The sequence below is a fragment of the Esox lucius genome, chromosome 18 (genome assembly GCF_011004845.1).
Source record: "Esox lucius isolate fEsoLuc1 chromosome 18, fEsoLuc1.pri, whole genome shotgun sequence".
NCBI lineage: Eukaryota > Metazoa > Chordata > Actinopteri > Esociformes > Esocidae > Esox > Esox lucius.
In genome coordinates, this window is record NC_047586.1 from 16,942,087 (window position 1) to 16,956,777 (window position 14,691).

The window sequence follows — 14,691 nt, forward strand, 5'->3', positions numbered from 1 at the left end:
ATATGAAGGCCACATATTTAGGCTACTTTGTCTTTTACTTCCAATGCGGCAGCCCTCAGAGGGGTCGTGTATTACTGTGCTAGTTGAGGTGGTCCAGGGGCCGACATAGTGTCATATTGCATGGTAGATGGCCACTCATTTGGCGTGGGGTATAAATAAACCAGACAAGGTCAACCCGACTGGCAGAAAGGACAGAATTGGGGCTGAACAACACTTTGCAATCATTGACGTGAACCGAACCATGTTTCAGTCATTACTACAGATTTACTGAAGGGATCCTTCAGCTCTTCCCCAATGTGTCTAGTTAGCAGCAACCATGCAGAGGAGATCCATGCTGCCTCTCCAGACATGGGTAGCCTCCCTAGCCTTCTTGTCTCTCGGGAGACTTTCGAGCCCAGACTCTGTGGCCCCACCTCAAGCCCCACGGCAAAAGGAGCCCACATGGACTCCAGGGAGGGGCATGCAACCCCTCTGAGCGGCAGGAGGAGGCACCACAGGGAGGGGCAGTGTGGAGAGAAAGGGCTGGGACCCTGTTCCCTACAGAGCCTGACCTCCAGTAGTCAGAACTCCACAACAGCCACCAGAAGCAAAAGCAAATGATTGTTGGCTGGAAAAAAAGACTGCAGACAGTTCTCAGAGTTCTTGGACGACGTGAGCGGCAGAGCGCTGGTCCGGTCAGCCTGGATGCCTTCAGAAAACGACCACCCCCCCCCCCCCCGCCAAGATCCAGCTCACTTGGCCCGAGCCTCACCCCGACCACAGGGTCCAGAGACGACATTGTCCAAGCAGAGCGCCGGTGGGGCAGCAGTTGGCCCTGCTCAGGCTCCCAGCAGCAGAGCACTCGGCCTGGGGAGAGGATGCAAGATCGCACAGAGTCGACGGTGGGGAAAGCCTACCTGGAGACAGACATCGACAGTGTCCGGAGGGAGGATGAGCTGAAGGACATCAAGACTACTAAGGAGAGAACATTGTCAAAGCTGGAGAGGCAGAGGACAATGGCACTGGGAGGAAAAGCAGCTCCTCCAGAATTCTGGCAGGGAACTTTTGGATGGATGAGAAGTCCAAGTCTAGCTTTGCGCGATGAGGGGTTAGGTGTGAGATCCCACTACCGATCCTACTCTCTACCCAGAGGGATCAACATGGTGAGTTCAAATCATTGTGGTTTGTCCTCTTCTACCTTGATGTGTTGTGACATTTGTATACTAATTCATTTACATTAAGGACACAAATTGTGCTATACACTATTGTGCAATCACAGTAATTACCAATGGAATTTCAGTTTCTTCAACAAAATATTGTCTAAAGAAAATGAAGTCTAACAATTTACATAACGTTTGAGCAGCATCAACATGCTGCTTTAAGAATTTTAACAAAGGCTAACATACGTATCCTGAATGTGTACTACATTTTCTCAAAATTATAAACACAAATATTGTTCTCAAAAGGCAATTTTTTGTCAAATGAATAAAATTTTGCCCTCAGATGCCACACAAAAGTATAAAATACAGTATCACTACCAAACACCCATTGCAAACAGCTAAGAAGAATTAGACCTTTTTCACAACTGCTAACACACATTTCCTAAATGTGTTCTAATTTTCTCCAAACTATAAGATACACTTTGCAAAAATCCTACTACATTGATTAAAACCCAGACTTCTCACACAAAATGAAACAACATCAGCATTTTCATTTGCTGTTCTGGTTTGCCAATGCATACAAATTCAGAGTATAGAAAACCGTAGGGTAGTCAGCACAGTAGTCAAATACGTCTCCAGTAATTAACCTATTTTCAAATCTGGATAATTGATGCAACAGTAAAACGGCTCAGGTTTGGCTGTAGTCTCAGCCCAGTTTCCCTTATTATCATATAATGTACAAGAACAGGGTCAAGTACATTGTCAAGAAACTCATTACGGACCATTTCCTTCTTCCTCTTCCTCATCCACCTCCTCCCCTTGTTCCTTTTCTTCTACCCCTCTCTCTCTCTGATGTTTTTATCCATCGCTCCAAAATACAGTTGAACTTATCTATGAGCCTCTTTAGTCATGTTTGTATCCTTATTGCTTGTTGAGTAACCGTGCTTGTTGATCTTCACACTTTGACAACTGTGTGTCGAAAGAATTGTAATGATTTGAGTTTGGTTCACTTAATAATATTGTCCTCTACATGATAACATGGTGACGATTTTGGTTCACAAAGACATGGGTTTTGCAATAAAGGTTGAGTGAAACAGAGGTTTGTGTGAGTGGTGCTTATGGGTTGGGGTATATGACTTTCCTTATGTAACTTTGCAAAATGCTTTAGTGTATATTGTTAATGAAACCAGTTTTTGTTTTTAGCGATTGTGGTAAAACTGCATACTGTACATGTTGCTTACGGTACATTCTTCATTAATGTACATTTTATTTAATGGACTGTACTTTTTCTCGATTCCTAAGATACCTTTAATTTCCATTATGATGAAGTAGTTTTAAAAAAAATATTACAACAGTAATTTCTCATTGCTTTCACAAATAATATATACGCCAACCACATTTTTGAAAAACACAACTCTCTAGGAAACCTGCAAGACAGTTTAATAAATCATGCCGAACGAGGTTAATACATTTGGTCACAGCTGATTCAAACTACTCCCTTCAATGTGAACTTCTTCTGCATGTATAAAATCGTCTTTGCACAATTGTTAAATCACCAATCAGTCCCTTTTCATGCATAAAACATGTCACCTTTGAATTGCTATTTGCAAGAATAGACCAAGCAAAGTGAGGGGAAGAGGAATACCTCAAAGGGGAATAGTAGAACTATAGTTCTATATTACATTTGTGCCACAAATATTGACCATTTTGTGAAAAATGGCCTTTCCATGAAAGAGGCTGAACAACGGGTCTGCCTCAATTTCAGCAGATCAACTATGACATCAAAATAAGAATATTCAGGAATTCATTATATAGAGCACAATATATGTGTCAAATATATTTGGATATTGCTGTATTTTGTTACAAGTCATTTGATAGCTTGGTATATATTCTCTGAATATACAGTATCATTTAATTTCTTAAGGACAAATGTGAAAACATAAAATAAAACCTTTTGTTTCTGGATGTCCATGATCTTGAGTGACATTCTTTCTGCATGGGCCATCTATGGTAACATCGTTTTAGGAGTAATTCAGCCCATGCTTTGATATGTTTACTTCCCATTAAGTTTTAATATAGGTAGTTTTATGTCATATATTTAATGTTTTGAAAGTCTTAATGCATTTAAACAAGAACCCAGGCAAGACTAGTTCAGCCGGCCCGCAATAGAAAGGTTGGCCATCTCAAGATTCAAACCCCAGCCGCTAGGTAAAAGGCTGTGTCGTTAACATTACACCACGGAGCGGTACATCACGTCAAGTTTGAATATTTCATTAGACACCATTAACCATTGTGTTAAACTGAGTAACGTTTCTTATTAAGTTTACCTCCACCACAAATAGTATCTATGAAATGCATGACTTTTGCCACTGGTCGTTTTAAAAGCTTATTAGCCAGTAGTATGTCGCTAGACGCCTTTACGCAGTGTGTTAAACTAATTAGGTTTTTTATTAAGTTTACCTCCACCACAAATAGCATCTATTAACTGTATGGTTTTTGCCACTGGCCGTTTTAACAGCTTATTTGCCCTTTGTGAACGACATTGATACAATAACTAATATCAATATAGGTGATGATAACAGACTTTTATGTCAATTGAAAAGAAGAGTGAATCGTGTAGCCAGTGAAGTGTTTGACTATCCTGAAGAAATGCTAAGACATCATTCGAAAATCCAACAGAAATAATCGCAATATAACAGCAAACTAGTGATGGACGTTCTTCTAGCAGGATATTATGCTAGCAGCGCTAACTCAGATAAATCTTTTCAAAATAAAAGACATCATTGAATTATATAAGGTGATATAGTTAACAATCTAGTCTGTCAATCTAGTCTGTCCTTTTATGTTTAATGTCTGTTCCAATGTTATTCTTGTTTGTTCTTTTTTTACATACTAGATTGTTAACTATATGGCCTTATGAATGTCAATGGTGGCTTTTATTGTGATAATGAAAATCTGAGTGCTGCCAGCATAATATCCTGCTGCTATAATAACGCTAATGTAGCCTCGTTTGGCCATCACCACAGTAAAGATTTTCATTTTAGGCTTCCCGTAGCTACAGAAAGTTATAGCCAGCAGAGTTTTTGTTTGTCCTGAACCTCCGGCATAATGTGTGTTGACTGTTGCAGGAGTCAAACACAGGACCTGCTGTTCTGTAGCCCACAACTCTAACCACTATACTATTTAACAAGGGACTGACAGACTTAGTAAGAGACATTCACAGCTTACACGGTCCGGCAAAAGCAAGGAAAGTGAAAAAAGAAAAACTGTAATTGTGACTCACTCAGTTACAGCACAGTATTCTATCACGTGACTCAGGTACAGCACAGTATTCTATCATGTGACTCAGGTACTGTACAGCACAGTATTCTATCACGTGACTCAGGTACAGCACACTATTCTATCATGTGACTCAGGTACTCTACAGCACAGTATTCTATCACGTGACTCAGGTACAGCACAGTATTCTATCATGTGACTCGGGTATGGTACAGCACAGTATTCTATCACATGACTCAGGTACAGCACAGTATTCTATCATGTGACTCAGGTACAGCACAGGATTCTATCATGTGACTCAGGTACAACACCGGATTCTATCATGTGACTCAGGAACAACACAGGATTCTATCATGTGACTCAGGAACAACACAGGATTCTATCATGTGACTCAGGTACAACACAGGATTCTATCATGTGACTCAGGTACAACACAGGATTCTATCATGTAACTCATGTGACTCAACTCATCTGCTCGTGAAAATGGATGGACATTTTCTGGATAGAGGATGAATCATTTCCACTGTCTGCCAATGTGTGGCTTCCATTGAGAAAGCACTGGAAATCGTGGATACAGATAAATACATTTCTGGCTGCAGCCTAAGTTCTCTGGGGAGAAAATATACTAATGAGAAGTTTTTACCATTTCTAAACTCAAAACTCTCAGCCAGAAGTCTGAGCCAAAATATCTTCTCCCCTTCAAATCAGGATTGGTCCGAATAATCAGCTGTTACATTTTGATAACCATAACAGAACTTCTCAATTAAGTCTTAGGGACATCATACCAAGAATGGTCTTTACACATAGGATAATCATATGTATGATTTTAATCAAGTGTGCGATTAATCATGTATTGAAGTAGTATAATAATGCAGGTTTAATGAAAGCATAGTCATATGCTATGTATAATAAGTCCTTTGTAATAAGGTCTTTAGTTTGCTAAAAAAAATTGATTGACTGCATTGACTTATATGTGCTCCCGTGGGCTCACCACCCACAGGAGGGACCATAAGGGGCCGGTGCGAAGAGGATCGGGCGGCAGTCGAAGGCAGGGGCCTAGACAACCCGATCTCTGGACACGGAAACTAGCTCTAGGGACGTGGAATGTCACCTCGCTGGCGGGGAAGGAGCCTGAGTTAGTGCGTGAGGTTGAGAGGTTCCGATTAGAGGTAGTCGGGATCACCTCTACGCACGGCTTGGGCTCTGGAACCACACTCCTTGAGAGAGGATGGACTCTTCACCACTCTGGAGTTGCCCATGGTGAGAGGCGGCGGGCTGGTGTGGGTTTGCTTATAGCTCCCCAGCTCTGCCGCCATGTGTTGGAGTTTACCCCGGTGAACGAGAGGGTTGTTTCCCTGCGCCTACGGGTCGGGGATAGGTCTCTCACTGTTGTTTGTGCCTACGGGCCGAACGGCAGTGCAGAGTACCCGACCTTCTTGGAGTCTCTGGGAGGGGTGCTGGAAAGTGCTCCGACTGGGGACTCTATTGTTCTACTGGGGGACTTCAACGCCCACGTGGGCAACGACAGTGACACCTGGAGGGGCGTGATTGGGAGGAACGGCCCCCCTGATCTGAACCCGAGTGGTGTTCAGTTATTGGACTTCTGTGCTAGTCACAGTTTGTCCATAACGAACACCATGTTCAAGCATAAGGGTGTCCATCAGTGCACGTGGCACCAGGACACCCTAGGCCGCAGGTCGATGATCGACTTTGTTGTCGTCTCATCTGACCTGCGGTCGTATGTCTTGGACACTCGGGTGAAGAGAGGGGCGGAGCTGTCAACTGATCACCACCTGGTGGTGAGTTGGATCCGATGGCGGGGGAAGAAGCTGGACAGACTCGGCAGGCCCAAGCGTACTGTAAGGGTCTGCTGGGAACGTCTGGCCGAGTCTCCTGTCGGAGAGATCTTCAACTCCCACCTCCGGCAGAGCTTCGACTGGATCCCGAGGGAGGCTGGAGATATTGAGTCCGAGTGGACCATGTTCTCCACCGCCATTGTCGAAGCGGCCGCTCGGAGCTGTGGCCGTAAGGTCTCCGGTGCCTGTCGAGGCGGCAATCCCCGAACCCGGTGGTGGACACCGGAAGTAAGGGATGCCGTCAAGCTGAAGAAGGAGTCCTATCAGGCCTGGTTGGCTTGTGGGACTCCTGACGCAGCTGACGGGTACCGACAGGCCAAGCGGGCTGCAGCCCGGGTGGTTGTGGAGGCAAAAACTCGGGCCTGGGAGGAGTTCGGTGAGGCCATGGAGAAGGACTATCGGCTGGCCTCGAAGAGATTCTGGCAAACCATCCGGCGCCTCAGGAGAGGGAAACAGTGCCCTACCAACGCTGTTTACAGTAGAGGTGGGCAGCTGTTGACCTCAACTGAGGATGTCGTCGGGCGGTGGAAGGAGTACTTCGAGGATCTCCTCAATCCCGCTGTCACTTCTTCCATTGAGGAAGCAGAGGATGAGGTATCAGAGGTGGACTCGTCCATCACCCGGGCTGAAGTCACTGAGGTGGTCAAGAAACTCCTCGGTGGCAAGGCACCGGGGGTGGATGAGATCCGCCCTGAGTACCTCAAGTCTCTGGATGTTGTGGGGCTGTCTTGGTTGACACGCCTGTGCAACATCGCGTGGCGGTCGGGGACAGTGCCTTTGGGATGGCAGACCGGGGTAGTGGTCCCTCTTTTTAAGAAGGGGGACCGGAGGGTGTGTTCCAACTATAGGGGGATCACACTTCTCAGCCTCCCCGGGAAAGTCTATGCCAGGGTTCTGGAGAGGAGAATACGGCCGATAGTAGAACCTCGGATTCAGGAGGAACAGTGTGGTTTTCGTCCGGGCCGTGGAACACTGGACCAGCTCTATACCCTCTACAGGGTGTTGGAGGGTTCATGGGAGTTTGCCCAACCAATCCACATGTGTTTTGTGGATTTGGAGAAGGCATTCGACTGTGTCCCTCGCGGCATCTTGTGGAGTGGGGTCCTGGGTCCTGGGTCCTTTGCTAAGGGCTGTCAGGTCCCTGTACAACCGAAGCAGGAGCTTGGTCCGCATTGCCGGCAGTAAGTCAGACTTGTTCCCAGTGCATGTTGGACTCCGGCAGGGCTGCCCTTTGTCACCGGTTCTGTTCGTAATTTTTATGGACAGAATTTCTAGGGTGAGATAGGGTGAGAAGCTCGGTCACCCGGGAGGAGCTCAGAGTAGAGCCGCTGCTCCTCCACATCGAGAGGGGTCAGCTGAGGTGGCTTGGGCATCTTTTTCGGATGCCTCCGGAACGCCTTCCTGGGAAGGTGTTCCGGTCCCGTCCCACCGGGAGGAGACCCCGGGGAAGACCTAGGACACGCTGGAGGGACTATGTCTCCCGGCTGGCCTGGGAACGCCTCGGTGTCCCCCCGGAAGAGCTGGAGGAAGTGTCTGGGGAGAGGGAAGTCTGGGCATCCCTGCTTAGACTGCTGCCCCCGCGACCCGGCCCCGGATAAGCGGAAGAAGATGGTATGGTATGGACTTATATGTGATGTACACTTTTGTATAAATGTTGTGGACTGGGGGCAGTTCAGGATGCGTTTAGCATGGTATCCTGTGGGATGATTTTTATATTCAATTATGCTTAAATCTGAACATCCTAAGTTAAAAACTGCTTTCCATGTTACACAAGAATGTACTTCCTGCACAATGCACATGAATTGTGATGTTAATGTCAGAGACACAATCAGAGATATGTAGGGAATTCTAGGACCATTAGGGTCATGGGAAATGAATGTAATGTAGAGTATATGTCACAAGGTGGAAGGGGCATCTGTTTTCTTTCCATATCTGTGTTGATTAGATCAAGTTCAGCTTTTTTGTCACTGAACGAGTACAAGTACAGTACAATGAAATACATTTTGCATCTAACCAGAAGTGCAAATGGAAGAGGGCAGCAAATTTACAAGTATTAAGTATCTTGTAAGTATCTTGTATGTATGTATGTACAAGTGGAATGTATAGATGTGCAATTAATGCAAATGCATTACATATGGCAATTCTAAATGTGCAATGAAAAGCAAATAGAGGAGGGCAGAACATTTACAAGTATTAACTATAGTGTATGTACAAGTGGGATAAATAGTTGTGAAAGTAAAAGTGACAATTCTCAGTGGCTTCTGAATTTGCAATCGAGGCAAACTGAAGGAGTAGGGTAGCATGTGCAACTGAGATGCAGCGGTAGCAGCAATAAGGTTCCCGAGGTAGACACGTATGTGACAATTGAAAATGCAAGTACAGTGGCAGTTCTAAATAGGAAATGATGACAATTTTAAGGTGCAAGTCTTGCAAAGGAAATACAGGAATAGCAGCAATGACACATGAAAACTTTCTTATCAGACTTTGTAAGGCAGTGACAGAGTCCAGTAGTACTAAGGGTGGGTATGGTTGGGCAGGCAGATTGAAATAGGGACCAAGAAACGCAAGACCTGTATACAATATAATAAGTGAGGTTTTCATAGTTTTCTATACATCTCCACACTCCAGCCAAACATTCTTGAATTTCAATTACCTTTAAAGATTTCATTTCATCGTCTTCCATCTGTTATTTAAACATCAGCTGGGAAAACATGCTATTTAAAATCTGTACACAAAATCCGACAACATACAAACCAACAAAACTGGCCACAGGAAGCAACGCAGCTCAGGAGGCATCCAACATTACTCTAACAGCCATGTGCTCTCACCAAACTCCACATTTACGTTCACCGCACATGCCACCAGACTGCATCGAGGGGTTTTAAATATAATGTTTGAAATCACATGATCATTCTAATTGTCTAATCAAAATGAAGTTGTGGTGAAAACTGCAATTAGTCAAACCTGTGATATACTTGCTGGTCTTTACAGATACGGGTTGGTGACTGTCAAGTGGTCTCTGGTTATTTGGGAGAACAGGAGCTTCAGACAGATATCACAGCCAGTCTTCTGTTAGTGATTGTCTGCTGTACCTGGGCTTGCCTGGCCATCTGCCAATGCAACTGTGGTACTGATGATTGGATCAGGAATGTAATGACTCTTGTAGAATGATTAGGAACAGTTGATATATTCAACTGTCAAATGTGAAATTATTGTTGTGTCTCTATGCACGTAATTCACTGGGTTAACTTTCATGGTGAGCTCTGTGCTTTGAGCTTTTCACTTGCTGTGTGTTTGACTTTCTTCACGTGGAAAAGCTCAACTTTACATTATTTTGCATTATGCTTAAACTGACTGACGTGGACTACATGTACATTTCTGGTAGCTATATAGTGGAACTTTTTAATCAGCAAGAAGAAATCTCTGTTCCCTATACAATGTATGCTTTATTCATCGCGTTCCACAGTCTTTCAATAGGCACAGCTAATACTCCTCTTACATCCATATGTCCATGAGAGGTTATTACTGATTTGTTGCTGTTGCCCGGTGCATTGAAAAGCAAAAACATTTTTCAACATGAGTTTCAACTGGGAACATAGAAAATGTTGCATTCTGTCATCGTGCTGTAAGAATCATATGACTTTGGTCTTTACAGCTTTCAAAAGCATAAAGACATCACCTCGCCATACATAATAGGTATCATAGACATTCAATAATGAAGTAGAAAATAACATTGCCTTAATTTATTGTCTGATTAAAATTCAGTATTTGCCGTCACCTTAGCAACTGCTTGAAAAAAAGGTGGGCGGTGAGGGGGCTGAGAGACAACAGTGTGATGTCAGCTTGTATGTGTGCGTTTGTGAATAGGTGTGTATACTATGTGTGTATTCTTGTGTGTGTGTGTGTGTGTGTTCTATATGTGCGTGTAACTGTAAAGTTGAGTTCTCTCTCAGTGGCATGTCACAGGAGTCCTTGTACAGAACATGATGCTGGCATAGAACAGGGCTGTGACATCCATCAAATGGCCTTCTGGTCTCATCACATTTCCTGTGAAATAACCACAGAGTTTTCAAACTGTGTGTATTTTGTCCATTACTTTGTTTTATCATGCACAGCATGTTATGTTCTTCAGTTCATTCCAGTGATTGCCTTCAACTTGACTACTTAAGCTCAATCTTAAAGAAGGAAATATACCACTGAATGTCCCTGCGACTTGGTTAGCCCTGCACTCTAAAATCTGAATGGAGAATGTCTTAATCTCACCTAATACATTATGTATAAGGGGCAAGAGAGGGAGAGGAAATAAAGAGAGAGACAGAAGCAGAGTGTTACAGAGGAACTGAAAGAGCGATGGATAGAGAAGGAAGAGAGGGGGAGAGATGAAGAGAGAAAGCCTGGAAGAGTGGAAGAGAGAGACAGAGGGCTGGCCTGTGGGGTGGGTTTTTCTCCTTGAGAATCCAAGCATCATGCAGACGAGGTGAGAATCTCATTCCTCCTCACTGGCTGGTGACATAATATGTGAAATTCAACAGATGGGGCCACCTGTTTCCATCCATCCACCTCTCTCTCCACAGCCCTCTCTCTCTTGGATGTCTCTCTCTCCCTGCAGCTCTATTCAGACATGGAGTCACTGACAGTATCTCTCTTGTTGGGGGGGGGGGGGGGGGTGCAGTTGGTCTCTCTGTTTCTCTATCCCAATACGACACGATTTTAGCTTCACACCTAGGCTAAACACAGATGTAGACAGGCTATATAGCCTGGTAGGCTCTCTGCATGAAAGATAGCGGGAAGGAGCACCAGAGAGAGAGGGAAACAGAGAGAGAGAGAGGGAAACAGAGACAAAGAGAGACAGAAAGAAAAGGAGGGAATAAGGTAGGGATAGGGAGAATTTAGAAAATAAAGAGACAGCGAGAGTGATTGAGAGAGAGAGAGCGGAGATGGGAGCAGAGTCTGTGAGTGTGAAATTAAATGTGTGTGTGTTTATGTGTGAGTGAGTGTCTTGTTACTTGATTGTGACTAGCGATGCTTTTGGCAGTAGTCTCAGTAGCCAATGGACTCGTCCGATCCTCTAATCTGCTTTGACTTCCTTATAGGTTCCTGACGAAGAGATGAACACCATCAGGTAAGATGACTCTCTTTCCCTCTCTGTCCTTCTCTGCCTGACTACCAAGCTCAAAGAAACACGTTCTGTTCCACGGTCTCTCTCACTTTTCCTCACCCTCTCTCCTTTCTCTGTCCTTTTCTAGTTCTGACTTTTTATCGTCTGTCTCTTCATTACCTTCCTCTCCCTATCTATCCCTATTTCTCTCCTCCTCTCCTCCTCTCTCCCTCGTATCTCCCTCTGTTCCCTCCTCTCCTCTGTCCTACTGCCGGGGGTTTCTCCGGGCTTTTCAGAGCTGGGTAAGCCAGCCCTGGTTTACACAACAGGGCTTTCACCAGCAGCCCCAGCACACACATACAAACACAGACACAGGCAGAGACACACACACACACACACACACACACTCAGCACTGCTCCCCTCACACATACAGTGAGCAGCAGAGGCAGCAGGCAGCAGGAAAGCAGGATTTCTCTGTCATCATCTCAGGCACCAGGCGATTCACTATGAGGCTCTGTGTGAGCACCAGCGGAAGGTACTGCTTCTTCAGCAGAGGGGACACCTTTGATTTGGGATTGGGAGGTGGCATGGTGTGTGATGTATGTTAGTGATTGTGTAGGTGTGTGTGTGTGTGTGTTTGTCTGTCTATCTGTCCGTGTGCGCGATTTATTGGTACTGTATGTGCGCAGTTTCAGCTTGCTTTATGTTGGTGTAGCCTACAGCCTTTAGAATTTAGAATGATCATATTTTCGTGCTTTGCTAAGGTTACTTGTAAATTGCCTCACTTCAAGCATGTAGTTAACCTGCTCTTGTACAGTTATGCCACCAATTTCTTCTGTCTTTTTATTCAGTACAGGAAGCATGGACATTTAGAAATACACTCTTCTGTATTTAAATATGTTCTCCTAAATGCAAGAGACAAAGCTTGGCTAACAGGTTTGCTAAAAAGGTTGATTGAAGATTTGCTGAGTGAACTAGGATGGGTTTGTATGTTTTTAGTACTCATATGTCTGATATTATTCTGGGGAGTCACCTAGTTTCAGAGAAGCCACAAATTGTTTTTTCAATGTTAGATGGAGAAAATGCCAAGTACCTCTTGAGGTTTCTTCCTGTAGGTTCCTGCATTCTGTCAAGTTTTTTCCAGCCAATGTGCTTTGCCATTAAACTGATTTGCTCTTATTGTTTTTTTTAGCAGGATGTCATATTTTTTATTAGTTAATATATTCCATTTTATTTTAAATATTATTTTGTGGCCTCCTGAGTGTTGCAGCAATGAGTTACTTAATCAAAGTGCTGGTCGGCTGCCTGCAAGCAGCATTTCTGAGCACTCTCCTCCAAACATTTGGGTTCCGGCTTACTTCATTCCATAGTAACAAATCACAAATGATTCAAATAGTTTTATATTTAACACCTGAAAAATTAAATGTCCCAGTCTCTCTTACTTTTAATTTCTGTTGTACCTCCCTCATACATCAGCTTCGGTCTTGCCGTCTCTATATTTTTTGTTTAACTTGTCCGGCGATAAAAAAAAAAAGCCTGTAAATAACCTGGAACATTAAGTACTAATAAAGGCAGACTCTAAACATTGTACTGCTCTGTGGATTGATGAGGCAAAATGGCTTTTGAGAAGCGCAGGTTGCGTCATTTAATCTGATGGGCAGTTACACCAACACCCTGTATTGATTGTATTCACCTCTGTGACCAGTGTTAGCCACAAACTACTTTAAATATACACTTCTAGAGCACAGGTGCATGATCTACATTATTATAGACGCTAGTTGTTTTATAAATACGTTGTTATTACAAAAATGTGGAATGATTTCATTGGCTTAGCCAGAAATTATTGACATGAAAAAACATTTACACTTCAGTACTAATGGGGACTAGCTATGCACCAATCCCCTCTTTATTGTCTCTTTAAATAATCTTTAAATGGACTCACACCAGGGGTGAGTCATGTGGTTGTGTTTTTACTAATTTTATGCATTCATCACTGGTTTCAATTTACAAACAGAACAGAGTCTTGGACCTCACCCACAGTGACAGCCATAGCTTGGCTCATCACAGGTACATCTTCAGGTGACCTTAACCCAATTGTCCTGTAGGCCCCCCAGCCAAAAGTTACTGCTCAGATGGAATATAAACATGGCGTAAATCATGGCAAAATGTGTAAAATGGAAGGAAATGGGTTTACTTAAAATGGCAACATTTTAAGAATATTTTTTTGTTCCTCACCCAGGGTCTTGTTGTATTTTGAAAAACTTGATATAAAAAAATGTGTTATACACAACCCTGGAGAAACACAGAGTAGTAAGGCATAAAACCAAAAAGAGACACATATAAAAAGATTTTACTCCAAATCCCAGACTGCCTCACTCAGCACTGCTGTGCCAGTGATCCCAGCCAATAGATGTCTAGATATATTGACATATCTGCTGTGTCTTTTTCTAATTTACTGTATGTATTCCGCGGTCAGCTGGGATAGCAGGTGTACAGTATATGGAGAGATACGTAGGTGAGAAAGAGAGTCGTGTGGCCCTCTAGCCTTGTCATGGCAGATATAATTTAATAGGGTAGAGACTGTCTCTCAGACTGGACTCGGCTAGATAACCATTGATGAGAAAGAGAGCCATGTGGCACTCTAGCCTTGTTGTGGCAGATATAATTTTATAGGGTAGAGACTGTCTCTCAGACTGGACATGGCTGGATGACTCTTGGTGAGGAAGGCAGTCGTGTGGCCCTCTAGCCTTGTCGTGGTGGGTAGAAATTAGTAGGGTAGAGACTGTCTCTCAGACTGGACATGGCTGGATGACTATTCACTAATGAGCTATTCAAAACATGCCTCAGTGCACATGGAGACAGACCTGTCAGCTGTCAGTCTTCTCTCTCTCAGTCTGTCTCTGCCTCCCTCTCTGTGTCTTCCTCTTGGTCCCTCTCTCTACTGTCGCCTTGTTCTCTGGTTTCCTCTCTTACTCATTATGTGAGCTATAGCCAGTTACTCTGGAGATGATTATCCTCAAAACCACAGTGAATCTCACCCTCTGTCCAAACATTATGTCTGGCTGTCTCCGGCTGTCCCCCTTCCCTATCTCCCTCTCCTCTGTCTCCCCTCCCCCCTTCGCAGAGGGTCAACATGGGTTGGAATGGGGGGAAAAATGATAGACATGAAGGACAGACAGGCCAACTAATGATGAATGCTTGCATAGTTAGGTAGACAAATATTTTGGCTCTTACATTTATTTTCATTATATTCTAATTCGAACACACCAGATTGGTTCCCCAAAGCCTAGTTTCAATTAAAAATCTTGCCTAATGGAG

General features: G+C 44.0%; 1 protein-coding gene across 8 annotated transcripts in view; it reads left to right on the forward strand.

Annotated features, from left to right (window-relative positions):
• Positions 1–218: 218 nt before the first annotated feature.
• Positions 219–14,691, forward strand: part of si:dkey-174m14.3 (uncharacterized protein LOC563117 homolog) — a 44,849-nt gene continuing 30,376 nt past the window's right edge. The window contains exons 1-3 of one of the 8 annotated variants that reach the window (XM_020056351.3): positions 219–1,142; positions 11,368–11,396; positions 11,807–11,908. In XM_020056351.3, the coding sequence (XP_019911910.2) occupies positions 597–1,142; positions 11,368–11,396; positions 11,807–11,908 (677 nt within the window). In that variant the 5' untranslated portion in view covers positions 219–596. Of the gene's footprint in view, positions 1,143–10,967; positions 11,147–11,182; positions 11,227–11,367; positions 11,397–11,608; positions 11,909–14,691 lie in introns of those variants that run through there. The other 7 variants (XM_020056350.3, XM_010882263.4, XM_010882268.4 and 4 more) reach the window with 7 other exon arrangements.